General features: G+C 40.3%; 1 protein-coding gene across 2 annotated transcripts in view; it reads right to left on the bottom strand.

The window, feature by feature from the left end:
* Nucleotides 1-27,373, bottom strand: part of nrbp1 (nuclear receptor binding protein 1) — a 110,648-nt gene that overhangs the window by 10,540 nt on the left and 72,735 nt on the right. For both annotated transcript variants that reach the window (XM_043695360.2, XM_043695361.2), the window contains 7 exons: nucleotides 26,161-26,219; nucleotides 22,455-22,553; nucleotides 17,829-17,961; nucleotides 7,037-7,139; nucleotides 5,421-5,471; nucleotides 4,652-4,787; nucleotides 3,995-4,048 (listed from right to left, as the gene is read on the bottom strand). In XM_043695360.2, the coding sequence (XP_043551295.1) occupies nucleotides 3,995-4,048; nucleotides 4,652-4,787; nucleotides 5,421-5,471; nucleotides 7,037-7,139; nucleotides 17,829-17,961; nucleotides 22,455-22,553; nucleotides 26,161-26,219 (635 nt within the window). The remainder of the gene's footprint in view (nucleotides 1-3,994; nucleotides 4,049-4,651; nucleotides 4,788-5,420; nucleotides 5,472-7,036; nucleotides 7,140-17,828; nucleotides 17,962-22,454; nucleotides 22,554-26,160; nucleotides 26,220-27,373) is intronic.

Below are 27,373 nucleotides of genomic sequence, written 5' to 3'. Positions count from 1 at the left end.
ATATGCAAATTCATCTTCAGGGACATCCAATACCATATGCTCACATCATTGCACGAGACTTCAATCTACAACCTCTGATTTACAAAGATGAAATGCTCCCAAATGAATCAAACTGCAGTAACTCATAGCACATCTTGATTACAGGTTCTGTGGGGTAAAGAAATCAGATATTGGGGAGGGTAATGATCATCATTTAAATGATCCTGTCTGATTCTATAATGAATATTTGGAATATTTGCAGTTTTTCCCAGCAGATAGCCTGTCAACATTACTTGACGTTCGGTTTAATTATATCATCATACAGAAACAACATTTAGGAAAAAATGTTTGAAGAAAATAAATTTAATGATAAATTCTAGACCAAGAGCAAAATTGGGAACAAGCCTCAAATCTTCCTGCTTCTAAAATGGTTGAAATTTAGAAAGAAAAGTTGCAAGTTGAATATGAACTTGTAGGGATATCTTCACTTTTAACAAAATAATCTTGGCAAAAATATACATATGAACATGTGAATCAGAAGTATGCCATTCAGACCCTCAAGCCTGTTCTAGCTTTCAATAAGATCTTTCTGATTCGATTACTCCACATTTCCACCCACCCCAGCAACCTTTCACTGCATTGCTAATGGGCCATCCTTCTGCTTTAAAAACAAACACTTTGCTTTCACTACCTTCCAAGGAAGCGCATTCCAAACACTCGTTCCCCTCAGAAAATGTTCCTTCTCATACCTACTTTGAGTGAGTAACCCTTTATTTTTATAACAGTGACCAGATTCCATCAAAGAGAAAATATCCTCCACACAAAATTGGAGGTGTAGTGGACAGTGAAGAGGGTTACCTCAGATTACAACAGGATCTGGACCAGATGGGCAAATGGGCTGAGAAGTGGCAGATGGAGTTTAATTCAGATAAATGAGAGGTGCTGCATTTTGGGAAAGCAAATCTTAGCAGGACTTATACACTTCATGGTAAGGTCCTAGGGAGTGTTGCTGAACAAAGAGACTTGGAGTGTAGGTTCATAGCTCCTTAAAAGTGGAGTCGCAGGTAGATAGGATAGTGAAGGCAGCGTTTGGTATGCTTTCCTTTATTGGGCAGAGTATTGAGTACAGGAGTTGGGTGGTCATGTTGCGGCTGTACAGGACATTGATTAGGCCACTGTTGGAACATTGTGTGCAATTCTGGTCTCCTTCCTATTGGAAAGATGTTGTGAAACTTGAAAGGGTTTAGAAAAGATTTACAAGAATGTTGCCAGGGTTGGAGGATTTGAGCTACAGGGAGAAGCTGAACAGGCGGAGGCGGTTTTCCCTGGAGCGTTAGAGGCTGACAAAATTATGAGGGGCATGGATAGGGTGAATAGGCAAAGTCTTTTCCCTAGGGGGGGGGGGGTCCAGAACTAGAGGGCATAGGTTTAGGGTGAGAGGGGAGAGGGGAAAGATATAAAAGAGACCTAAGGAGCAATATTTTCACGCAGAGGGTGGTACGTGTATGGAATGAGCTGCCAGAGGATGTGGTGGAGGCTGGTACAATTGCAACATTTAAGAGGCATTTGGATGGGTAGATGAATAGGAAGGGTTTGGAGGGATATGGACCGGGTGCTGGCTGGGACTAGATTGGGTTGTGATATCTGGTCGGCATGGACAGGTTGGACCGAAGGGTCTGTTTCCATGCTGTACATCTCTATGACATCACCCAATTAAAACCCTTCAGAGAATCTTGAATTTTCAATCAAAAGTTACTTCTTACCCTAAGCTCCAGCAAAAACAAACAACATTTGCCCTAATTTTGTTTTCTACAATGCAAATCTCAGAGCTCCATGTGCAGCAGCAGTTTCCGCATGTGGAAGCCATTGTTAGACATGCAAAAAAATCTTCCAGCAGCTGCAAACCCAACAGGGCATGTTGGATATAGGTAGCCTGACCATTCTCATAGGAGTCGAGTCAAGCTTCTCTGAGCTGACTCCAATGCTTTACTTAAGGCGACCAATTCTCTGCAGTATTCTTGGAAAGGTCTCACCAATGCCCTATATCACTGAAATGTAATATCCCTTGTTATGTCTTATCAGGTGGATTGACTACAAAGTATGCTATTAGCTTTCCGAATGACAGACTTTGTGTCTGCTCACTGTCATTTGTGAATTAATTCCTTAGCAACTGAGGTCTGCAACCTTTACCATTTCCATAATTTTTCTTATTCTTCCTGCCAAAATGGACAATTTCACTTTTCCCACAATACACTACATGCCAGGTCTCTTCCCATTCACTTAACCTGTGTCCTTTCGTAGCCTACTAATGTTTTCTGCACAACTTACATTATGAACTGAAAAATTTCAGCAGGTCTGGCAGCATCTGTGAAAAGAAATCAAAATTTTTGGGTCCAGTGACCCTTCCTCAGAACTATGAAACATGTTCTGAGGAAGGGTCACAGGACCCAAATTGTTAACTTTGATTTCTCTGCACAGATGCTGCCAGACCTGCTGAGCTTTCCCATCAACTTCTCTTTTTGTTTCTAATTTACAGCATCCTCAATTCTTTCAGTTGTACTTATGAACTATCGTTGTACCATCAGCAAAAATTGCAACCCTTCATCCAAGCCAGAGAATCATTAAGGTGCCAGTGCAGAATGAGGGCAGTCAAAATACTAGTTTTGGAACCATTAATCTCTCCCTCAAACGATGTAAAGTTCCATATTAGCATCGATGCTAACAAAGAGTGCCTTCACTATGAGGTCATTGACCAATCTTATCTCATTTTACAAACCAAAATATCCTGCTCTCTGGTTAATTCCAAAATGTACTATGTTAAGGAATACACCTGAAAACATACAATGAACTTATCGGGTACTTCTGCATATACATCATATATATAAATTGATAAAACAGCAGGATAAGCTCTCATTATTTGTTTCTTTATACTTTATTACATTGTGTGATTATTAGTAAAGTAACTTCTTGCCTTCTAGCTCCTGGTTTCCTGAACTTAAAATCACCCCTCTCCATAGTGCTCATTTCTTCATTAATTAAGGGAGCTGGCCTTCACATTCTCTTGGATTTTGAGATCCTTGACTATTCAGGTTCAGTGTCAAGATTGTGGTGCTGGAAAAGCACAGCAGGTTAGACAGCATCCAAGGAGCTGCCTGGCCAGCTGTGCTTTTCCAGCACCACACTCTCAACTCTGATCTCCAGCATCTGCAGTCCTCACTTTCTCCTATTCAGGTTCCAACCTACTTCACCTTTTAGCCCTGTCTCTGTAATGGCTACCAATTTGAATTATATGTTACAAATTGTTTTATCAAATCATGTGTTATGTTCCAATTGTTGCATGCATTAATATATAGAACTTTTAGTTTTGCTTTTTATTGTTTTTGTAATTTCTCATCCATCTATCAATTCACTCTTGGTATTGTATTCTCCATCCCTTCCTGGCATGAATGGTTTTTCATTTAACATCTTACTAACTTTTTGTGCCACGTAGAAACTCTTCATCTACCACATCTTGCCAAATTTGATCCCTTGTTCCCACCAATTAGTTTAAAACCCTCTTTAATTCACTAGTTATGACCAAAATACCTGCCCTGCATAGAGTAAATCCCACTTTCCCAGTAATAGTGCCAGTGTACCCACTTCTCCCACTGGTCTTTGAGCCACAAATTCATTCCTCCAACTTCATTTCTTCTGTGTAATGGGTTAATGAGGAACAGAAATACTGCAAGTTTTATTTATGTTGTCATATAGAAAAATGTGAATAAAATATTACTTAATTGATCTGTAGCAGATAACATATACAAACACAATAAAGTTTTTAAAAAAGTATTTACTATGAATGTTTTCAAATAACTGAACTATTTTTTACATGCTGAACTCTCTCACAAGCATACATTCATTCAACACAAACATTAGCATTCACAGTTTGAATATGGGGAAAACAGCTCAAACAGTGGAGAACAAACATGCACAAGAAACTAATCGGCATTGCTTTAATGGAAAGCAAAGAACTTACATGATGCTTGGCTCCTTCATCAACTGGCTCAATATTGCAGTGCATCTGAACAACCTGTCAAGACACACAATAAGGAAAAAAAAAATCAGTCAATCCTTCATTTAAAATAACTTGTAACTTAAACTATAAGTGCATAAATAAATCAGTCATGCTGGCTCACTGGGGCTGCAAGGTTCTAACCCATTCTACTTCTGTGGCTGGGCAACATACCAAATACAAAGAAAGCACTGCTTGTAGGACACCAAATCCCTACAGCCTTTGAAAAACTCAGGTAAAAACAAATTGGGCTATCACAGCTCTCCTTCACCAGTGCACTGAGATTGTAATACTTGTAACCATACAATACAATGGAGCAGGTGACAGGATTCTATGTATACTATGTATAGTGGAGATTACATTAGCCCAATTTATTTTGACAAAGCTACTAACTGTATTCACTGTGTTATTCATTATTAATGGTTTAATAGCCTTGAATTCCTAGTCTGGTACTTCCATAAGAAAACCTTCATTACAGGGGCTATACAGTGACTCAAAACAGCCTACTGCCGCTTCTCAGAAAACCAGATTCTGTGTGAACATTTTAATCACTGGATAAACAATTACAAGTTATAAGATAAGTGGATGAGCAGAGAAATAACATTGACTGTAAAACTTTACCTTTCTTGTCTCCAGCTCTGCAGGTTCTGGTGTTGGGGTTTTCACAGATGGTGGGATAATGGGTGATGTCACAGTCTCTTGCTGTGGCTGCTGAGGCATGGGCATTCCAAATGCAGTCAAAGGATAAATACCATTCCTTCAAATTAAAGATGGACAATCACGAGTATAGAATAGCATATATAGAAAACAAACCCTAAACGTTTAGAAAAATAACTGGTGCTGATCTACACATTATCTCAAAAGAGAGATAAAACCAGAATTACTAAGCTGATACCAAGTATGGAGGGACTGTCTTATGAGGAAAGATTGAGTAGATTGAGTAGTATACTTGTTGGAAGAGGAGGAGGAGGAGGACGACGAGGGGTGATCTTATTTAAACATACAAGATTGTTAGAGGACTTGACAGTATAGATATGGAACTTTTTTCTCCCCCCTAGTGGAAAAGCATAGGACCAGAGTAAAAGGTCACAAATTTCAGATACATGGAGGAATTTCTTCTTTCATAGGGTTACAAATCTGGAGAATTCTTCACCGCACAAAGCTGTTACGACTGGGTCATTAAGTATATTCAAGGCTGAGATAGATCTGCTTTTAAGAGTTATGGGGAAAAGGCAGGAAATTGAATTTGGGGATTAAAAGATTATCCATGATCTCATTGAATGCCAAAGTAGACTCAATAGATTGAAATGGCTTACTTCTGCTCCTTAATCTAATAGACACAAGAATCAAGGAGGAATGATATTTACCAGCCCCAGTGTGGAATTCTTACCTCACATCCTCTAAAAACTTATCTAACTCCAGTGCAGGAAACTGGGAGAATCTGTAAGGAAAAAAGGATGCTTTATTTGAAGTAGTAAATAAACAGCTTGACATATGATTGACCATAACTCAAACTGTATCAGAAATAACACTGTAAATTAACCATGTTAGATATCAGACAAAAAATGGTTCACATCTGTAAATAGCCTCAAGTTCATTCTCAGTTGCATTGCCTGCCAAACCCTAACTGGCTTGAGGGAGTGATTGTAAGCCACCTCATGAACTGAAGTCCATTTGGTGGTGAAAAGACACCCACAGTGCTGCAATGAAAAAAAAAGTTCCAGAATTTTGACCCAGCAATTAAAGTGGAACAGCATAGGTGGACGAGGGGAAAGCGGTAGATGTGGTGTATATGGATTTTAGTAAGGCGTTTGATAAGGTTCCCCATGGTTGACTACTGCAAAAAATACGGAGGTATGGCATTGAGGGTGAGTTGGTGGTTTGGATAAGGAGTTGGCTGGCTGGAAGAAGACAGAGGGTAGTAGTTGATGGCAAAGGTTCATCTTGGAGTGCCGTCACTAGCGGTGTTCCGCAAGGATCTGTTTTGGGACCATTGCTGTTTGTCATTTTTATAAATGACCTGGAGGAGGGGTTAGAAGGTTGGGTGAGCAAGTTTGCGGAGGATACGAAAGTCGGAGGAGTTGTAGACAGTGAGGAAGGATGTGGCAGGTTACAGCGGGATATAGATAAGCTGCAGAACTGGGCAGAAAGGTGGCAAATGGAGTTCAATGTAGCTAAGTGTGAGGTGATTCACTTTGGTAAGAGTAATAAAAAGATGGGGTACTGGGCTAATGGACGGATACTTGGTAGTGTGGATGAGCAGAGGGATCTTGGTGTCCATGTACACAGATCTTTGAAAGTTGCCACCCAGGTAAATAGTGCGGTGAAGAAGGCATATGGCGTACTGGCTTTTATTGGTAGAGGAATTGAGTTCCGGAGTACTGAGGTCATGTTGCAGTTGTATAAGACTCTGGTGCAGCTGCATCTGGAGTATTGTGTGCAGTTTTGGTCGCCATACTATAGGAAGGATGTGGAGGCACTGGAACGGGTGCAGAGGAGGTTTACCAGGATGTTGCCTGGTATGGTAGAAAGATCGTATGAGGAAAGGCTGAGGCACTTGGGGTTGTTTTCATTGAAGAAAAGAAGGTTTAGGGGTGACTTGATAGAGGTGTACAAGATGATTAGGGGGTTTAGATAGGGTCGACAGTGAGAATCTTTTTCCACGTATGGAGTCAGCTATTACAAGGGGGCATAGCTTTAAATTAAAGGGGGGGTAGGTATAGGACAGATGTTAGGGGTAGGTTCTTTACTCAGCGAGTCGTGAGTTCATGGAATGCCCTGCCAGTAGCAGTGGTGGACTCTCCCTCATTATGGGCATTTAAGCAGGCATTGGATAGGCATATGAAGGATAGTGGGCTAGTGTAGGTTAGGTGGGCTTGGATCGGCGCAACATCGAGGGCCGAAGGGCCTGTACTGCGCTGTATTCTTCTATGTTCTATGACTGCATTTTGAAAACATGTTATTAGCCAATGCTTTCTGGTGAGATCTAATTAATGCTTACAATACCTGATTTGTACTCCCTCTGCATCATGATGGAAAATCTCTGCTAGAACTGCATTCATATCCATGCTTTTTGTTATTTCTTCCAAAGCATTTTCAGGAATCACGTCTGTAACAAAAGACTGAATGAAAATCGTTCTCGGCCTGTTAGAGAAGCCTTCCACAAGAAAGAAACCATTCCAATTCTTAAATTTAAGACTACACCCTGCAATCATTCACATTGGACTCTGACAAGAAAATAAAGTCAGGCATGTGGAAACCTCAATTTAAAAAAAAACATGATACATAGCTTCAAGAAAAAAAATACACATTTGCAACTGATTTTTCAGCTACTGAACCTACATTATCAATTGAAAAAGTTTCCATTGTGGACCTTAAAAATGAGGCAGCCGTTGCAAATATAAAAAACATTTTCAGTAAGATTTCCTAAACATTTTAAAGGTCCATGTATACGAGAGAACCTTGCTTCACAATGGATGAATTCAGAAATTGAAACCAAAGAGATTGTGAATTGAGGATACTTTTTTCTTCAACTGGCTGCTAAGTGTATAAAACAGACTTAATTAAAATGCGTACCTGGCTGGCTTATTATTGTCCATACCAACAGTGACATGCAAAATGTTGCAGTCAAGTTAGTATATTCATTACAGCAGCACATCAACAGTTGATTTGTAGTTACTCTAAGATAAAGTCAAATATTTTCACTGTCAAAACATCCAACGTTGTCCACGTGCAAAGGTAGATCCAAGATTGTAAATACAAATTTTGGCAAGAATTCCATCGGGTGTCCTTGTTTCATAGCAACATTCTGTCTAATAGTACTAATGACATAGGCAGCAAGAGACAGGAGGTCCTGCAAAAATAAATGAGGAGTTCGATCGGAAGCTGAAAAGCAGGACTTGTAGGGTTGTAATCTGGGGTTATTCCCTGTGCCACATACCAGCGAGACCAGAAATAGGAAGATATTGCTGAATGCATGGCTGAAGAGCTGGTGTACAAGGGAGGGATTCAGATATATGAATCATTGGGAACACTTTCAGGGCAGATGGGGTCAGTACAAGAAGAATGGGTTGCATTTAAACTAGAGGGTTACCAATATCCTTGCAAAGAGATTTGTTAATGCCAGTCAGGAGATTGCAATTTTTTGAGAAGATTTGTAGCTCAGGTTGAGGTTCAGGTTGTAAGTTTGCTCGCTGAGCTGCAAGGTTTGTTTTCAAACATTTCGTCACCATGCTAGGTAGCATCAGCAGTGAGCCTGCGGTGAAGTGCTGGTGTTCTGTCCCGCTTTCGATTTGTGGGTCTTGGTCTCTTAAAGTGGGTGACATGATTTCTGGTTCTTTTTCTCAGAGATTGGTAAATAGGGTCCAAATCGATGTGTTTATTGATGGAGTTCTGGTTTGAAAGCCAGGTCTCTAGGAATTCGCATGTGTCTCTGTTTAGCCTGTCCTAGGGTGGATGTGTTGTCCCAGTCAAAGTGGTATCTCTCTTCATCTGTGAGGATACTAGTGGTAGCGAGTCATATCTTTTGGTGGCTAGTTGGTATTAGTGTATCCTGGTGGCTAGATTTCTGCCTGACTGTCCGAGGTAGTGTTTGTTACAGTCCTTGCAGGATATTTTGTAAATGGCATTCATTTTGCTGGTTGTTGGTATGGGGTCCTTTCGGTTCATCAGTTGCTGTTTCAGTATGTTGGTAGGTTTGTGGGCTACCATGATGCCAACGGGTCAGGGTAGTCTGGTAGTCAACTCCAAGATGTGTCTGATAGTGTGGCGAGAGTTTCTGGGCATGTTGTGACTGCTTGTTTGGGTTTGTAGTTTAAGAATCAGAGATTGTATTTATTAGATACCCATTGTTCTTGAATTTGCTGTATTAATATTTTTCTTCTGCCATTTGTTAATTCCTGGTGCTGCAGTGTGTTGTGGCACTTTTAAATAATGTTCTGATACAGCTCCATTTGTGGGTGTTGGGATGATTTCTTTTGTAGTTGAGTATCTGGTCTGTGCATGTTGTTTCCTGTAGACGCTGGTCTGCAGCTCTCCATTGGCTTTTCGTTCTACTGTGACATCTAGGAAGGGGAGTCTGTTGTTGTTCTCTTCCTCTTTCGTGAACATTATACCAGTAAGGACGTTATTAATGATGTTGTAGGTTTCCTCTAATTTGTTCCATTTTGTAATGACAAATTGGTGGACCCAAAGGTTGGGGTAGATCGTGGGGAGGGCTGTTTTTCTCTCTAGTCTCCGCATTACTGCCCATAAGAAGTCTGATATTGGTGATCCCAAAGGTGTTCCGTTGATTTCTTTGTAGGTTTTGTTATTGAAGGTGAATTGGGTAGTGAGTCACAGATTGAGGATGTTGTCCTTGCCGATGATGTTGGTGCTGTCTCGTCTTCGTGTCCTTGGTTCGTCTAGTAGTGCAGCCAGTGTTTCTTTGGCCAGGCTGGTGTTAATTGATGTGAATAGGGCTGTTACATCAAAGGAGACCATTACTTCATTCTCTATCTCGATGTCTTTGATGATGTTCAGGAATTCTTGAGAGGTGTGGATGGAGTAGCATGAGTCTTCTACTAGGTATTTTAGTTTTCGGTGGCATTCCTTTGCTAGTCTGTAGATCACTGTGGCTGGGAGTGAGACTTTAGGTCTAAGGGGTGCCTCTGGTTTATGTACCTTAGGTAATCTGTAGAATCGAAGTGTGTTGGATCCATCAGGTTTCGTTTTTTGGAGATCTTTCTTGTTAATTTTGCCTGATTTATGAAACTTCTTCAATAAAGCTGTGGCACGGTTTTCTGGCTGTGGAGTCAGGTTTATCGCCATCTCTTGGTAAGTGTTGGCATCTGCGAGCAATGAGTTTGCCTTTTCAATGTACTGTGTTCTGTTCAGGATGACAGTCATGCGCCCTTTGTCTGCAATGTTTTCAGCCCTTGCAGGACTTGACTTTCCTGTGTGTTGAGGGTGCTCCCTTCCTTTTTCCTGCTTAGTGTTGATGCAACTGTCTGTCTGATGGCCTGCTGGGTTTCTTCTGGGAGTCTGTTGTCTTTCAGGAACATCAAAATACATCTTGGAGATGACTACCAGACTATTCCGACCTCTCGGCATCATGATAAACCACAAACCTACCAATACACTGAAAGAGCAACTGATGAACCTAGAGGACCTTATACCAACAACCAGCAAAATCAATGTCATTTACAAAATACCCTGCAAGGACTGTAATAAACACTACATCGGGCAGAAAACTAGCCACCAGGATACACCAACACCAACTAGTCACCAAAAGATATGACTTGCTATCAAGAGTATCCTCACACACAGATGAAGGAGGACACCACTTTGACTAGGACAACACATCCATCCTAGGGCAGGCTCAACAGAGACACGCATGGGAATTCCTATAGGCCTGGCATTCAAACCGGAACTCCATCAATAAACACATTGATTTGGATCCCATTTCCCAACCTCTGAGAAAAAGAACCGGAAATTATATCATTTCCTTAACCGATCAAGACACAAATAGAAAGCAGGACAGAACACCAGCGCTTCACCGGAGGCTCACTGATGTCGTTACCTAGCATGGTGACGAAACGTCGGAAAACAAACCCTGCAGCTCAGTAAGCAAACTTACAACCTGAACCACTCAGGACAGTTTAAACCAGCATGGTGGGGTGAGGACGGTGGGAACCAGAGCAGCTCAGCATGTGGAGTATTTAAAGAAAAAAAGAGGGGCAAAATTAAGTCAGTTTTGTAGGAAGAACAACCATGACAAGGCTAATTAACACAGCAGGACTAGCAGTCTGAAGTGTATTTATTTTAATGCAATGACTAACAGACAAGGCAGGTGAGCTTATAGCTTGCATCATTGTATGCGTGTACAATGTGGTAGCTATTACAGAAACTTTGTGGAGAGAAAGCCTGGAGTGGCAATTAAATGTTCCAGGATTTAGATATTTCAGGCTTGACAGAAAAGGGGTGAAGGAGTTGTATTACTGATTAAGGAGAATGTCACAGCTGTACTAAAAGAGGACATCTTGGAGGACACATCTAGCAAGGAAATTTAGATAGAATTTAGGAATAAAAAAGTATAATGACGATAATTGGGTTATATTTTGGCCACCCAATAGCCAACAGGAATTGCAGGAACAGATGTAGAAGCAGCTCGTGGAAAGGTGTGAAAACAACAGGGTTGTGTTAGTGTGTGATTTTAATTTCTCCAAATTCACTGGAACTCCCTTAGTGCCAAGGGCTTAGATAGGGCAGAATTTGTTTGGTGCATCCAGGAGGTATTCTTGAAACAAAATGTAGGTAGTCCAACTAGGGAATAGGCTGTATTAAACCTTGTATTGGGGAATGAGCCTGACCAGGTGATCAAAGTTTCACTGAGGAAGCATTTTGGGAACAGTGATCATAATTTCATAAGTTTCAAGTTACTTATGGATAGGGGTAAGGTTAAGACTGTCATTCAAGACCACTATCAGATATATGAGAGTTTGAAAGGCAAGAATGGCAAGATTCAGGAACCGATGAGACACGTTAAAAGTTAATTTGAAAAGAAAAGGGAAGCATGTGTAAGGTTCAGGAGACAAATCAAACAAGACTCATGAGGGGAAGAGAACAAATAACTCTTAAGAATTAAATTGCACTTATTTCAATGCAAGGGGCTCACAGGTAAGGCTGATAAACTCAGGGCATGTTTGGGAACACAGGATTAGGATATCATAGCTATTAAAGAAACTTGGCTAAAGGATGGACAGGATTGGCAGCTCAATGTTGTGGTTTCAAATGTTATAAGAAAGAAAAAGAGGAGCAAAAAGACGAGGGGGAATGGCATTACTGATTAAGGAAAAAACATTACTGGAACCAGAGAAGATATTTCTAAACAAAAAATCATCCAATAAAAATATATGGGTTGAAATTAACAATAAAAAAGGAATGGTCACCTTGATGGAATTATAGTGTAGACCACCCAATAGTCAGAGGAAAATTGAGGAACAAATATGTAGAGAGATCTCATATTAGGCAGGGGCAATAAGGTTTTAATGGAGCTGAGTTTAATTTTCCAAACATTGACTGGGACGACCAGAGTGTTAAAGGTTTGCATGATGAAGAATTTGTTAAATGCGATAAAGAAAATTTTCTTTATCGATATGTAAATGTTTCTGCTATAGAAGGTGCAAAACTCGACCTTCCCTTGGCGAATAACACAGGGCAAGTGACTTTCGTGATAGTAGCCTTCCATAAAAATTGAAGTAATGCAAATTTTAATGGTATGAGACAAGAACTTTCAAAAATTGATTGGATTAGACTGTTTGCAGGTAAAGGGATGTCTGATAAATGGGAAGCTTTCAAATAAATTCTAAAAAACATTAAAAGCAAGAGAGAACTAGAGAGAGAACAGGACCCGTTGAAGACCAAAGCAGTCATCTTTGCGTTGAACCTCAGGAGATGGGAGGGATATTAAATGTATATTTGATGTCAGTTTTTACATGGAGAAAGTGGAAGCTAGAGAACTCAGGGATATAAATATTGATGTTTTGAAAACAGTTAACATTACAGAAAAGGAAGTGCTGGAAGTCTTATAAAATGTAAAAGGTGGATAAATCTCCAGGACCTGATCTAGTATCCCAGGACGTTGTGGGAAATTATGGAGGAAACTGAGGGGCCTCTTGCAGAAATATTTGTATCATCTTTAATTACAGATGAGGTGCCAAATGACTAGACAGTGGCTAATGCTGTGCCTTTGTTTAATTGGGATGTGAGGAGAAGCCTGGGAACTATAGACTGTGTGAGACTTTGATGGTGGCTAAGTTGACGGAAGTGATTCAAAAAGATAGGATTTATAAGCATTGGGAGAGGCAAGGAATGATTTGGGATAGCAAGCCTGCTTTTGAGAGAGGAAAACAGTGTCTCAAACTTGATTGAGTTTTTTTGAGGAAATAAGAAAGATTGATGTGCACAGAGCAGTAGATATAGTCTACTTGGATTTTAGTAAAGTCTTTGACAAGGTTCCGCATGGTGACCTAATTAGGAAGTTAGATCACCTGGGATTCAGGGTGAGCTTGTCAATTGGAGACAAAATTAGCTTAAAGGCAGGAGACCGAGTGATTGTGGAAGTTTTTTTTAAGACTAGAGGCCTGTAACCAGTGTTCTACAGGGATCACTGTACAGGTGCTAGGTCCACTTTTATAGAAATAATTTAGACGAGAATATAGAAGGCATGGTTACCAAGTATGCAGATGACATCAAAGTTGGTGGTAAAGTGGTCAGTGAAGATGGTTATCGAAGATTACAAAAGACATCTTTATCAATTGGATCAATGGGCTGAAGAGTAACAAATAGTTTCATTTGGATAAATGTCAGGTACTGCATTTTGGTAAAAACAAATAATGACAGGACTTGTACAATTAAAAGTAGGACCTTGGGTAGTATTACATAACAGAGACACCTATCGGGTTCAGGTACATAATTCTTTGAAGTTTGCACCACATACAAATAAGATGGTTAAGAAGGCATTTAGCATGCTTGCCTTCACTGCTCAGAGGTTCAAGAATAGGAGTTGGAACATTGAGGTTGTACAAGACACAGGCGAGGCATCTTCTGGAGTACTGCGTCCAGTTATGGTCGCCTAGTAAAAGGAAGGATATTATTAAGTCAGTGAGGTTCAAAAGAGATTTACCAGGATGTTGCCAGGAATGGAAGGTTTGAGTTGTAAGAAGAAACCGGATAGGCGGGGACCTTTTTCACTGAAGCATAGGAGATTGAGGAGTGATCTTGTAGAGGTCTATAAAATCATCAAGGTATGGCAGGTATCTTTTCACCAGGATCAGCGATTTCAGGACTTAGGGGGAACGAGAGAAGGTGAGAGGATAAGGATTAAAAAAAAGACATGGGGGCAATTTAAAAAAAAACAGATTGGTTCGTTTGTGGAATGAATTTCCACAGGAAGTGGTGGGTATGGGCATCAGCCATGATTGAATGGCAGAGCAGACTCAATGGGCTGAATGGCCTAATTTCTACTTCTACAGCTTATGGATACAGTTACAATGTTTAAAAGGTGTTTAGATTATTTCACAAATAGAAAAAGGTTTCCAGGGATACTGGCCAAGCGCAGGCAGGTGGGACTAATTAAGTTTGGATCATGGTCAGTGTGGATTGTTTGGAATGAAGGGTCTGTTTCTGTGCAGTATGACTGAATATAAAGGAAGCAGAAAAGAACTTTAAAAAAAAAAAATTAGGAGGGCTACATGAAATGACCTTGGCATGTAGGATTAAGGAGAATCCCAAGATATTTTATATGTACATTAGGAACAAGAGGGTAACTAGAAAAAGTGTAGGTCTACTCAAGGACAAAGGAGGGAATTTGTGTGAAGCCAGACAAAGTGGGTACAGTCCTTAAATGAGTACTTCTCATTGGCATTTACTGAGGAGTAGGACTTGGATGATGCCGGGGTGGGGGGGTGGGGGGGTGGGGAGGGGAGGAGAAGAGAAAAGAGAGAGAGGGAGGGTTTGATATTCTAATGCCTGTTGATATAAAAAAAAGGTGGTGTTGGGAGTCTTGAAAATCATTAAAGGTAGTAAAGAACCCATGGAGGCAAGGGAGGAGATTGCTGAAGCCTTGACAGAGATCTTAGTATCCTTTAGAGAAGAGCCAATGTTGTTTCTTTATTTGAGGTCGACAACAGGGAACATCCAAGAAATTATATGCCAGTGAGTCTCCCAAGGGGAAGCAACAGCCTCATGGTATTATCACCAGACTGTTAAACCTGAGACTCAAATAATATTTTTGAATCCACTGTTTGCATCCTGCCAAGGCAGATGTGATATTTGAATTCAATAAAAAAAAACCTGGAATAAAAGACTAATGATGACCACGAACGCAGTGTTGCTTGTCAGAAAACCCATTTGGTTTATTAATGTCTTTTAGGGAAAGAAACTACCACCCTCACTTGGTCTGGCCTGCATGTAACTCCAGACCCACAACAGCGAGTCGTGAGTTCATGGAATGCCCTGCCAGTAGCAGTGGTGGACTCTCCCTCAATATGGGCATTTAAGCGGGCATTGGATAGGCATATGGAGGATAGTGGGCTAGTGTAGGTTAGGTGGGCTTGGATCGGCGCAACATCGAGGGCCGAAGGGCCTGTACTGCGCTGTATTCTTCTATGTTCTAATGTGGTTGGCTCTTAAATACCCTTTGGGCAATTAAGATGGGGCAAGGAGTGCTGGTCGAGCCAGCAACACCTTATCCCGTAAATGAATAAAAAAGTGGTAGGGAAATTATTAGAGAAGATTCTAAGGGACAGGATTTATTTGCATTTAGAGAAAGCTAGACTTATTAGGAATAGTCAGCATGGCTTTATGCAGGAGAGTTCTTGTTTCACACATTTGATTTGAGTTTTTCCGATACAGTGACAAACATCATTTATTTGGCGAAGGTAGTGGATGTTGTCCACATGGACGGCAAGATTCCTCATGGTAAGGTCGTCCAGAAGATCAAATCACATTTAATCCATGATGACTGGCGAGTTAGACACTAAATTGGCTTGGCATTAGAAGACGGAGGGATATTTTTCTGGCTAGAGGTCTGTAACCAGTGGGGTCTGCAAGACTGGTGCAGTGACCTCTGTTTGTAATTTATATACATTATTTGGATTAAAATGTCAGTGGTCTGATTGGCAAGTTTGCAGATGACACGAAAGTTAGTAAAGTTGTGAATAGTTAGGAAGGATATCAAAGGATGCAGCAGAATTACACATCAGCTGGAAAGTTTTGTGGAGAAATGACAAATGGAGTTTTATCAGGGTGAAAATGTGATGCATTTTGAACAAAATATACTATAAATGGCCAGACTCTTAGGAGCATTAATACACAGAGGGATCTTGGGAACCAAGTTCATATTTCCTCGAAAGTGGCAACACAAGTGGATAAGGTGGAAAAGACATGCTTGCCTGCATCAGTCAGGGATTGACTAGAGAAGTTACTAAGTTATACTGCAACTATGCAAGATTTTGGTCAGGCCACATTTGGAGTACTGTGCACAGTTCTGGTCATCACACTGTAGAATCAATGTGGAGGCTTCAAACAGGGCACAGAAGAGGTTTACCAGGATGGTGCCTGGATGGAATGCATTATTATGAGGAGACATTTAACAATTCTAGATTGTTTTTGCGACAGCGTCAGAGGCTGAGGGGCAACCCGATAGATAGAAAGTACACAAAATTATAAAGGGGCATGGATAGAGTGAAAATGTCAAAACATTGGGGGCATACGTTTAAGGTGAGGAGAAAGTTGAAAGGAGATAGAGTCATAGACATGTACAGCACAGAAACAAACCCTTTGGTCCAACTCATCCATGCCGACCAGATAGCCTAACCTAATCTCATCTAATTTGCCAGCACTTGGCCCATATCCCTTTAAACGCTTCCTATTCATATACCCATCCAGATGCCTTTCAAATGCTGCAATTGTACCAGCCTCCACCACTTCCTCTGGCTGTTCATTCCATACATGCACCAACCTCTGCATGAAAATGTTGCCCCTTAGGTCACTTTTATATCTTTCCCCTCTCACACTAAACCTATGCCTTCTAGTTCTGGACTTTCCCCACCCCAGAGAAAAGACTTTGTCTGTTGGTCTTATCCATGCCCCTCATGTCTTTATAACCCTCTATAAAAGGTCACCTCAAAAGAATTTTTATAAAAAAACAGACACTCTTAAGTGTCTGGAATAAGGTGCTGGGGAGGTGGTAGAAGCAGATAAAATAAAAGGCATTTAGATGAACACATGAACGAGTAGAGAATAGACTGCAAGCAGATGGGATTAGTTTAGAATGGTTAGCACAGACATAGTGGACTGAAGAGCCTGTTCTCCAGCAGTACAGTTACATGTTCTATTTGTTCCTCATGTCAGTGTTTATGTGGTGGAATATCAATTGCACTTGAACTGTGCAGAAACTCTGGAGGATATAGATTTTTATCCTCTTCACTCATAGAATCAATGCTGTATCTTCCTACTTCACTTGACAGCTTTTCAAAAGCCTTTTCAGCTAGATCTAGAAGTCTTCATTTTTAGCTTAAAAGTTACTTTTGCACAAATTGTCTCAAAAGCATTCTCCCTGTCATTTTCCACATTTTAACAACTTCAGTAGCTCATCCACTACACAATATCTCATTCAGACCATCGCCATAATCCTCCCACATCCCATCCTGCTCCCTCTTACCAATCTTATCCCCCCCACCAGAGTAACTTCGCTGTTACTTTCAAGTGTTAGTGCTGTCAATCCCATCATTCATACACTGCTGCCAATAATTGCAACTACGTGTACATCACACGTCAATCTTCCACTTGCATTAAGCACTACATCAAAACACCAAACATCATCAGTTCTGCCTTTTAAAGTAGTCAATTAAAACAATCCAGACAATCAAATCCTATCACAAATATTAAAATGTTAATCCTGTAGAACTCATCCAACCGTTAAAATTCCAACTGCCATGATAAGAGATGGCCAGAAATCATTTTTGCTTATAGATACTGACTGATTTATGAGCACATAATTAAAGTCACATTCTTCCCTTCAGGAGGCAACACAGAAATCTGACCACAAGGGGAAAATTGTCAGCAAATCACTTGTAAATGCAGACGTTTAACAAGTTACATGCTATTTATTTAGGAAACCAAATTAATATTTCATGGCATTTCTCCACTGTACATCATTACAAGTCAAATCCCCAGCTATTAATGTTCAGATCATACAAGTGTCAAGCGTCAAATGCTGAAAAGCTAATGACAATCTTTCATATAAATTACTTACGAGGATGACTGACAATACAATGCGCTGCTAATAACTTTAGTGAAGGTACTTCAAATAGAGCTGGGTGAAACAGAAGCTCTCGTGCGGTGGGTCGCTTGACAGGATCAACCTCCAGACATTTCTGAATAAATTCCTGTAATGAAAAGGGAAAATGAAAAATACATTTAAAACAAAAAATACAGAAAGGCATTGAAACAATTAACCGAATAATCAATTATCCGAACGAAATAGTGCCCGCCCATCTTGTTCGGATAATAGAGGTTCCTCTGTAGTCCTTGTCCATATTTAAAATTGTACTGTAGTTCATTTAGAGTCACAGTCATACAACAAAGAAGCACACCCTTCCACCCATCTGACCAGGTATCTTAAACTGAACTACTCCCATTCGCCTGCATTTGGCCCATATTCCTTTAAACTTTTCCTAACCACATTCCTATCCAAATATCTTTTAAAACGTTGTAGTTGTACTTGTCTTTACCACTTCCTCTGACAGCTCATTTCATTTATGTACCACCATCTGCGTGAAAAAGTTGCCCCTCAGGTCCCTTTTAAATCATTCCCTTCTCATCTAAACCTATGCCCTTAGTTTTGGACTTCTCCACCCCGACGAAACAACCTTGGTTATTCACCTTATTCAACAACACTCCCCAATCCCCGACCATTAAATGTATGCCTTGCCCTGGTGTGTCTTACCAAAGTGCAATACCTCATACTTACCTAAATTAATCCATCTACCATTCCTCAGCCCATTGGCCCTGTTGATCAAGATCCAGTTGTACTCTTAAATAACCTTTGGCCATGACACCAATTTTGGGGTCATCTGCAAATTGATGAACGATGCCTCATAATCTCATCCAAATTGTTTATACAAATGACAAAAATCAGTGGACTCGGAACTAATCCTTGCAGCATACTGATCACAAGGCTCCAGTCTGAACAACCATCCTCTACTGTGACCATCTCTTACCATCAAGCCAATTTTTGAAGCCAAATTAGCTAGCTCTCCCTGAATCCCATGTGATCTAACCTTAGTAACAATCTACCATGTGGAACCTTGTTGAAGGTCTTGCTAAAGTCGGTGCAGACAATTTGAACTGATTTTAAAACTTTTATTCATTTTCAAAACCCTTTATAAATTTGCCCTCCTTATCTCTAATTTCCTCCAGCTCTACAACTTTTAAATTTCTATACTGCTCTAGATCTTTTTAATCATTCCAGACTTTTTAATCATTCCATCAATAATGGTCAAGCCTTGAGGTGCCAAGACATTCAGCTGTGGAAATCTTTCCTTAAACCACTCCCACTACCTATCTCTTCTCCGTTAAAATGTTCCTTTTAAACCTTAAATTGTTGTAAGGCCTGGCTCTGTTAGTACCAGTCTCACTTCTGAATTACAAGTTATGGGTTCATGCTCCACTTCTGGATTTGAGCACAAAAATATTGAACACTCCTGTATGCTTCAAAGAGTGCACTACTCTTTGAGCTGTTATCTTTCATTTGAAATGTTAAATACATGTCCTGTCTGCTCCCTCCAGAGGTAAAAGTTCTGTTGTGCTCTTTTCAAGAAGGGCTGGGGTTATCCCTGGTGTCCTGGCCAATATTCATCCTCAATCAACACTGGGAGAAGAGAATACCTTACATTATCAAAATGTTCCACAATGCTACACCATTGCTGTTTGTGGGAGGGGGTCAGTTAGCTCAGTTGTCTGGACAGCCTGGTTTGTGATGTAGTGTGATGCCAACACTGAATTCCCACACCAGTTGATATTACCATGAAGTACCCTCCTTCTTAACCTCTCTCTTCACCTCAGGAGTGGTGACCTTCAGATTAAACCACCAGCTAGCTCTCTATCCTGACAGCAGTCCTGTTGTCTGGTTGGACTTTTGACAATTCCACCATGCTGTTTGTGGGAGCAAATTGTCTGCTTCCTACATTGCAATTCTGACTGCACTTTAAAAATATTTAGTTGGCAGTATAGCACTTTGGGGCATTCTAAGATCACAAAGTACTTTATTAAGTTCAAAGCCATTCTGCAATTTCTTCCATCAAGTCTCAGTCTTAAGTTGTGGTTTGGTATTTCGGTTGATAGTGCTCCTGTGTAGCACTTTGAGACATTTTGCTATGTAAATGCAATAGGAATAATCTCTTCTACACTCCAAGCCCCACGTCAGAAACAGTTTAACTTAAATTTGACTAGATTAGATTACTTAGTGTGGAAACAGGACCTTTGGCCCAACAAGTCTACACCAACCCTCTGAAAAGCAAATCACCCAGACCCATTCCCCTACATTTACCGCTTCACCTAACACTACGGGCAATTTAGCATGGCCAATTCACCTAATCTGCATATCTTTGGACTGTGGGAGGAAACCGGAGCACCCGGAGAAAACCCACGCAGACACGGGGAGAATGTGCAAACTCCACACAGACAGTGGCCTGAGACGGGAATTGAACCCAGGTCTCTGACGCTGTGAGGCAGCAGTGCCGCCCCCTAATTGGATTTTAGCTTTTTTTCCACATTGCTAATTTCAAGAGCATGTCTTAAAAGCAGAGCCTTGAGGATCACAAAGGGCATTTGGGAGATGCAGTAGTAGTTTCTTTTGACTTAAAGAATACACAATCCATTTCATCCATATATTTGGAGAATACAAGAAAGGAGTACATTCAGATCATGTTGATTTGGTTGTAATTAAGAAACACAACAGTTAAGTTGCTCCCACAAACAGCAATGTGATAATGACGGGTATTCTCTCTTCTTCATGCTGGTGGAGGATAATATTGATCAGGACATCAGGGATCTAACTGGTCTATGCTATAAACCCAAAAAATCTTTTGTTTTCAGCCCCATTCACACAAAAGACAAACAACATAGCTGATGGAAAAATAAAAGGGGGGGCACGGTGGCTCAGTGGTTAGCACTACTGCCTCATAGCACCAGGGACCCAGGTTCAATTCCAGCCTTGGGAGACTGTGTGAAGTTTGCACATTCTCCTAGTGTCTGCGTGGGTTTCCTCTGGGTACTCTAGTTTCCTCCCACAATCCAAAAAATGTGCAGGTCAGGTGAATTGGTCATTCTAAATTGCCCGTAGTGTTAGGTGCATTAGTCAGAGGGAAATGGGTCTGGGTGGGTTACTATCCGGAGGGTCGGTGTGGACTTGTTGGGCCGAAGGGCCTGTTTCGACACTGTAGGGAATCTAATCTAAAACACAACTAGCCAGATTATTTAAGTGGTTTGCATTATGCGTTGATCCATAGATATAGATAATGGTTTCTTTGTTGATTTTCTGAAGATGCTGATCAGGGTCACCTTTTCAATTCCCTCAGATAAAGAGAGTAATACTTATAACTTGTTTTTCAATTCTCTGAGAGCTGATAAAGGGAGGTTAGGCAGGGAGCTTTCAAATCTTCATGACGTAGCAACAGTGAGATTCCTTTTCACCAATAGCAGTTCAAACTCTGAACATCCCTGACAAAATGATTCTGTTCGATGTGACGTCCCAGTCACCATTCAACATCTGCCATCTGCTAGAGCACAAGATCTTTTCCCGACTTGCTCGAACAAGTTCCCAAGTACTGACCTTGTTAACAGTCAACTTCTGCTATCTGTTTAAACATAATGCTGTTCCCTAACAATGAAACATCTGCAAAGTCTTTTGATCAGGGACCAACCAGCAATTAATTTCCAGGAACCAATGTAGGTCAATGAATATAAGAATGAATGGGACTCGATACATGTTAGGACACAAGTAGAATTTTGGATGACCTCTGGTAGACGCTCTAGGTACACATTCTTAAGATAATAACACTTTTTTTTGGCAACAGCCGAGATGGAAAAAAAAAAGGAGGGCCCAAGGCAGTAAAACAATATTAAAGGAGGTGCAATAACAAAAAAGGTCTTCGTAATGGCAGAGACGTATGGCTGGAAACTCATTTCTGGATCAAATACAACACCAAGTTTTCAAATAGTCTGGCCCAGCCTCAAAGATGCCAATGGAAAGGAATGAAGGTAGTGCACCTTGAAACAGGATTTATGGCACGGAGAGAAGATAATAACTTTCATCTTCCCAGTATTAATTTGGAAGACATTTCTGTTTATCCTGCACCAGGTATCAGACAAGAGGTCCTGAAGAAGGGCTTATGCCCAAAACGTTGATTCTCCTGTTCCTTGGATGCTGCCTGACCTGCTGCGCTTTTCCAGCAACACATTTTCAGCTCAGACAAGAGGTTACGCAATTTAAAGACATTTGAGAGAGTGTACAGAGGCAGTAGTAAGGTATAACTTGGCTTGAGGCTGTGTTTTCAGATGATTGTGACATGTAGATAACGTAAATAAAATCAGAAGACAGCTAAGGATAGATCTTCAGGGAGCACCAAAAGTAGTGGTGCAGGAGCAAGACAAGAAGCCAGTGCAAGTTGATTCATTGACTTTGTCTGAATGCGTTCAAAAAGCATTTTGACTTTTGTCATTGAACTGAGGTACCTGACGACGGGCTAGTGCTCTGAAAGCTAGTACTTCCAAATAAACCTGTTGGACTATAACCTGTTGTGATTTTTAAACTTTGTCTACCCTAGTCCAGCATTAGCACCACCACGTCATTGAACCGGCACAATAGTATCATACTTACACGCTGCAGAGCATCTTCTAGTGACTGAATTGCATTATTGATTGCTTCTTGCGAAACGTATGATGATTCTCCATTACCCTGGATCTCCAATACTGCCATCTAAAAAACAAAAAAAAAGCAATGACTGATGAATTCATGCAAGATGAACAAATTGTACATAGAATGTGAAACAATATCAATTATCAAAACTCACTGCTTATTGTCACACTATTTTCCACACACTTCCCATACTTAGTTATACCACAAGTTACACCCTTACAAGGACAAATAACAAAATACACTCAATAGATTTCAATGCAAGAGTTTACAACTTCTCATCTTAATGTGCAAAACTTACATTTAAGACAATTCGCAATTCCTTTCAGCAACCCAATATTATTTTAAGGACTGTCCTTCATTCTCAAGAGAAAGCCAAGAGGCAAGTTCAAAAATAGCAGTGGTGCTGATTTTTTGCAAAGTAGGGGGGCGCCAAGACAGGAAGCAGCAAGTTGGAAAAAAAACAGGCATTGGATTCATTCTGAATACTGCACCAAGGCAGGCTGCACTTCAAAAAAAAAAATCCAAGAGTTACATCACGGGAAATTTAAGTTCATTGGTTAAGAAGCTGCTAATAGGGAATGGTTCTAATTAGCTTAAAACTACTATTCGGAAACAGCAGAACTATTAGGATTTCAGGAAAGAGCACTAGCAAAAGAGAGAAAAAAATCAATTCATTTCAAAGTTAAATAAAATAAAATAATAAGGAAGGATAACTGCATTATCATAAATGAAGCAAAGTTCATGTCTAAGTTTTTAAATTAACATTATATTGATATTTAGGATTACAAAGTACGGGATGGCAAGGAAACATGGTCAAGTGAAGTATACATCATGCAGAATGTGTGAAGTCACGTTCAATACGAAATGTACCACACAAATTGATCTGCAGAGAGCACCACCAGTTGCAGAAGCTTAAGCTCCAGGTTTTGGAAATTGAGCAGGGACTGAAGTCACTATTGTGGATGTGAAAGTTCGAGAATTACATGGATAGTATGTATAGGGTGGTGGTTACACCATAGATTAGAAGCATTCAGGTCGAGTGGGAATGGGTGACCAGGCAGGTAGCACAGGAACCCATCGAATCTCAGTATTCCATTTTGAGTCTGTTTCAGTATCACGTTTTGGAAACTAAGGGAAACAATCTTAGGGCACATCACCTGTTTTGATTTTTGGTGGGCTTTGGGGTGGGTTGAAAAAGGAGAATAAATGGGCTTCAGGGACCTGGCTTTGATTCCAGCCTTGGGCAACTGTCTGTACGCTCTCCCAGTGTCTGCGTTAAGTTCCCGCCAGGTGCTCCGGTTTCCTCCCACAGTCCGGAATATGCAGGTTGCATTGATTAGTCATGCTAAATTGCCCCGTAGTATCAAGGGAGGTGAAGGCTAGGTACATTAACCATTGCAGAGACCTGAGTCTAAGTGCGATCCTGTTTGGAGAGTTGGCACAGACTCAATCCACCAATCCACATTCTAGATGTTCTATGATGCTATGAAGAAAGGGGCAATTGTGATAGGGATTTCTACAATCGAGGGACCAGACTCAGGCATTTCTGTAGCCTGAAACATGACCCAAGATGATGCTTCCACTTTCCGAGAGCAACGCTCAAGTTCACAGAGCTGCAGTGCAAGACAAACTTCTAGGAAAGGGGGATCAGTGAAAAGTTGTGGCCCACACTGGTACCAATATTGACTGGATGAAGTTGAAGCCCTGAAAACCAAATTCAGTGAGTTAGGTAGGAAAATTAAAAATCATGACCTCAAGAGCAGTAATCTCAGGATTACTCCCAGTGCCACATACCAGTGAGTATGGGTACAGGAAGGTCCATCCATTGAACACATGGTACAGGATCTGGTGTAGATGGGAAGGCATCGGATTTCTGAGGCATTGGACCCAATTCTGGGGTGGTGGGACCTGCACAAGTTGGATGGGTTAAATCGCAACAAGACCAGGACTGATCCTTGCATGGAAGATTCGCTAGTGCTATTGGTTTTGGGTTAAACTAGCTTATCATAGCATATCGAGGAAAAATTAATTTCCTTCAACTCCTATTTTAAGATTGCGCCTAAAGGAGTGACAGGCTGGAATAGTTTAATGTTTTAGTATAATGGAATTAGGTTGTACAAAAGAAATTCACAGTGCTGAAAATTGACAAGTCCCCCAGCACCTGATAGTCTCCATCTGATAGTATTGAAAATGGCTATAGAGCTAGTCAACTCATTGGTATTTATTTCCTAAAATTCAATAGATCCTGATATGATCTCTGCAGAATTGAAGTTCCAAATGGCACCCTATTCAAGAAAGGGAAAAAGCACAGGACTACAGACTTGTCAGCCTTACATCAATAATAGGGAAGATGCAAAAATCTGTCATACAGGTGGTGATAAATGGGACACTTGTATAAAACTGGCAAAATGGAACACTGTGTTGTAATGTTTTGAAGATGTTACTGAAGAAATTGATACAGGTGAGTCAATAAATGTAGTAGACTTCAATTTTCAGAAGGCATTTGACAAAGGTCCCCCACAGTAAAGTGAAAGTAGATGGTACATTGGTACAGATTAAAGCATGGCTAACAGACAGAAAATAGAGAGCAGGAATCAATGGGGCTGTGATTAGTGAGATACTATCAGGATCAGTACTTGAGTTCCAGCTGTTCACAATGTACAATGATTTGGACGCAAGCACTAAAATGTACCATTTGGAAGTGTGTGAATATTACAAAGCAAGCAGGAATAAGAGTTGTGAAGAACATTACAATGTATTCAGGAGGATTTAAACAGGCTCAGTGAATGGGTAAGAACACTGCATGTAGATGTGATGTGGAAAACATGGGCTATCCTAAATTGCACATTTTTTATTTCCTACCAGAGTATTTGTCAAATGGAAAGAGGTTAGAAAGCGTAGACAAGAGGACACTTGGGTATCTTTGTCAAGAAATCACTGAAAGCTAACATGCAGGTGCAGCAAGCTATAAGGCTGGCTCATGGAATGTTAGTCTTCACTGAGAGGATTTGAGTACAGGATTGCAAAGTCTTGCTTTAATTGGGTAGGAGCCAAAAGCAGCATCTTACAGAAGTGTAAGAGGAACCACGCATACCACTAAATTTTAAAAGGAATCATTTCCTCCTGTTCATATAAACCTAGAATTTCTTGACGGAGATGGTTTTTGAAAATACAAAGTGCACATTTACAATCGGAAGTCAATTTATTCTTATCACTGATTTTACTGGGGGAGAAGAGATGGACTAAGTAATTACCACTCTCAAAACCTCACGAGGGAAATAAAATTCAAGCAATCTTATCCAGAGTATAGATTACCATTCCTCGTACTAATAATTAGCATCAATTACTAGAAAAGTTCTGACAATTTAGTCACAAAGTTTGCAACAGGCAATCTTTCCCAGCCTTGGATTGCTATTCAGAATGAATCAGTGGCTAGAATAGAAAGGAGTTTTTTATATCACCTGTACATAATTTTAAGCAGTCTCCCTTATCATACAGTACCAATATGACTAACAGCAGGTAGAAGACTAATCATGGAAATTCCATGGAACTCCATGGGGAGGAAAGTCAGGGGATTTTACTGCATTGCAGCCAAGCTCATTTTTAAAAATGAATTAGTTTAGTTCTTCTTTCTCTCAAAAGATACTCAACATGGATTGCTACATACCTCTAACGCACACATTCCAAATGAATAAATATCAACAGCCGTAGTCACATTTGTTACAGCTGTAAAAGACAGAACAGACCAGTATTACGAGAAGCAAATTGCACTTTTATTTTATGATCCCCTACTAGAATAGTAAGGCCCTAATCAATAAATAAAATAGAATCATCCTCAGCATAGAACTTCCATTTCAATTGTTTTTGTAAGAACAAAGAACGAAATGCACTAGAGTTGGAAGAATTGGTGAGTACATGCACTAGACGACAGACCACAGCCCCAAAAGACCCAAGTTCAAATTCAGTCAGTCAGTTTCACTGTACTCGAGTTCCAGCTAACAGGTAACAAGTTTGATAACATACTGGCAAGTTTATGTACTAGACTCATTCCAGGTTTACACACCCTCAGAGGCAAATTACCTCAGTCTCCTAGCTTTAGTAAATTTGGCTTAGGGAATTTGCAAACAAGTTAAAATGCAATTCATAAATGATGCTTTGGAATACAAATTTTAGTTCAGTAAAATTGAATTTATGATTTTGAAGGCGATAATGAAATCTTTGGGTAAAGGAACTCTGAGGAATGAGGAACCATTTTCAGTTTGTGCAATAATGCTTATTAGTCTCCCAATTTCCTCATCAAGAAGAGTTTTTTCTCTAATTTCCATTTTTAAAAAATTAATTCAGGGGATGTGTGTGTCATTGGCTAAGCCAGCATTCATTGCCCATCCCTAATTACCCAGAGGGTAGTTAAGATGTCAATTATATTGTTGTGGGTCAGGTATCATATGTAGGTGAGACCAGGTAAAGATGGTAGTTTCCTTCCCTGAAGGGTACTAGATGGGTTTTTCCAGCAAATCAGCAATAGTTTATGGTCAATTAGACTCTGAATTCCAGATATTTACTGAAGTCAACTTCACCATCTGCCATGGCAGGATTTAAATCTGGGTCCCCATAACATTACGAAGGTGTCTGAATTAGTAGTCTAGCAATAATACCATTAGGCCATCTCCTCCCCAAAAATTCATACAGTCCAGCTAAACCAAGTGTAATTCAGACTCTTAAATGCTGTTGATAGCTTTAGGAAGTTTACCAAACAGGCAACTGAAGGCTACTGAATTACAACTGGAGTCAAAAATGAGGTCCTGTTATAACCATCTGTACAAAGCAATGATATGCAATACAAAATAATAATTGCACACACTCTTACAAATATCTCGACA

This window comes from Chiloscyllium plagiosum, unplaced genomic scaffold (genome assembly GCF_037043375.1).
Source record: "Chiloscyllium plagiosum isolate Xiang-an unplaced genomic scaffold, Cpla_swu_hap1 HiC_scaffold_10, whole genome shotgun sequence".
In the NCBI taxonomy this organism is placed as follows: Eukaryota; Metazoa; Chordata; class Chondrichthyes; order Orectolobiformes; family Hemiscylliidae; genus Chiloscyllium; species Chiloscyllium plagiosum.
This window is presented reverse-complemented; position numbering and strand designations above follow the sequence as displayed.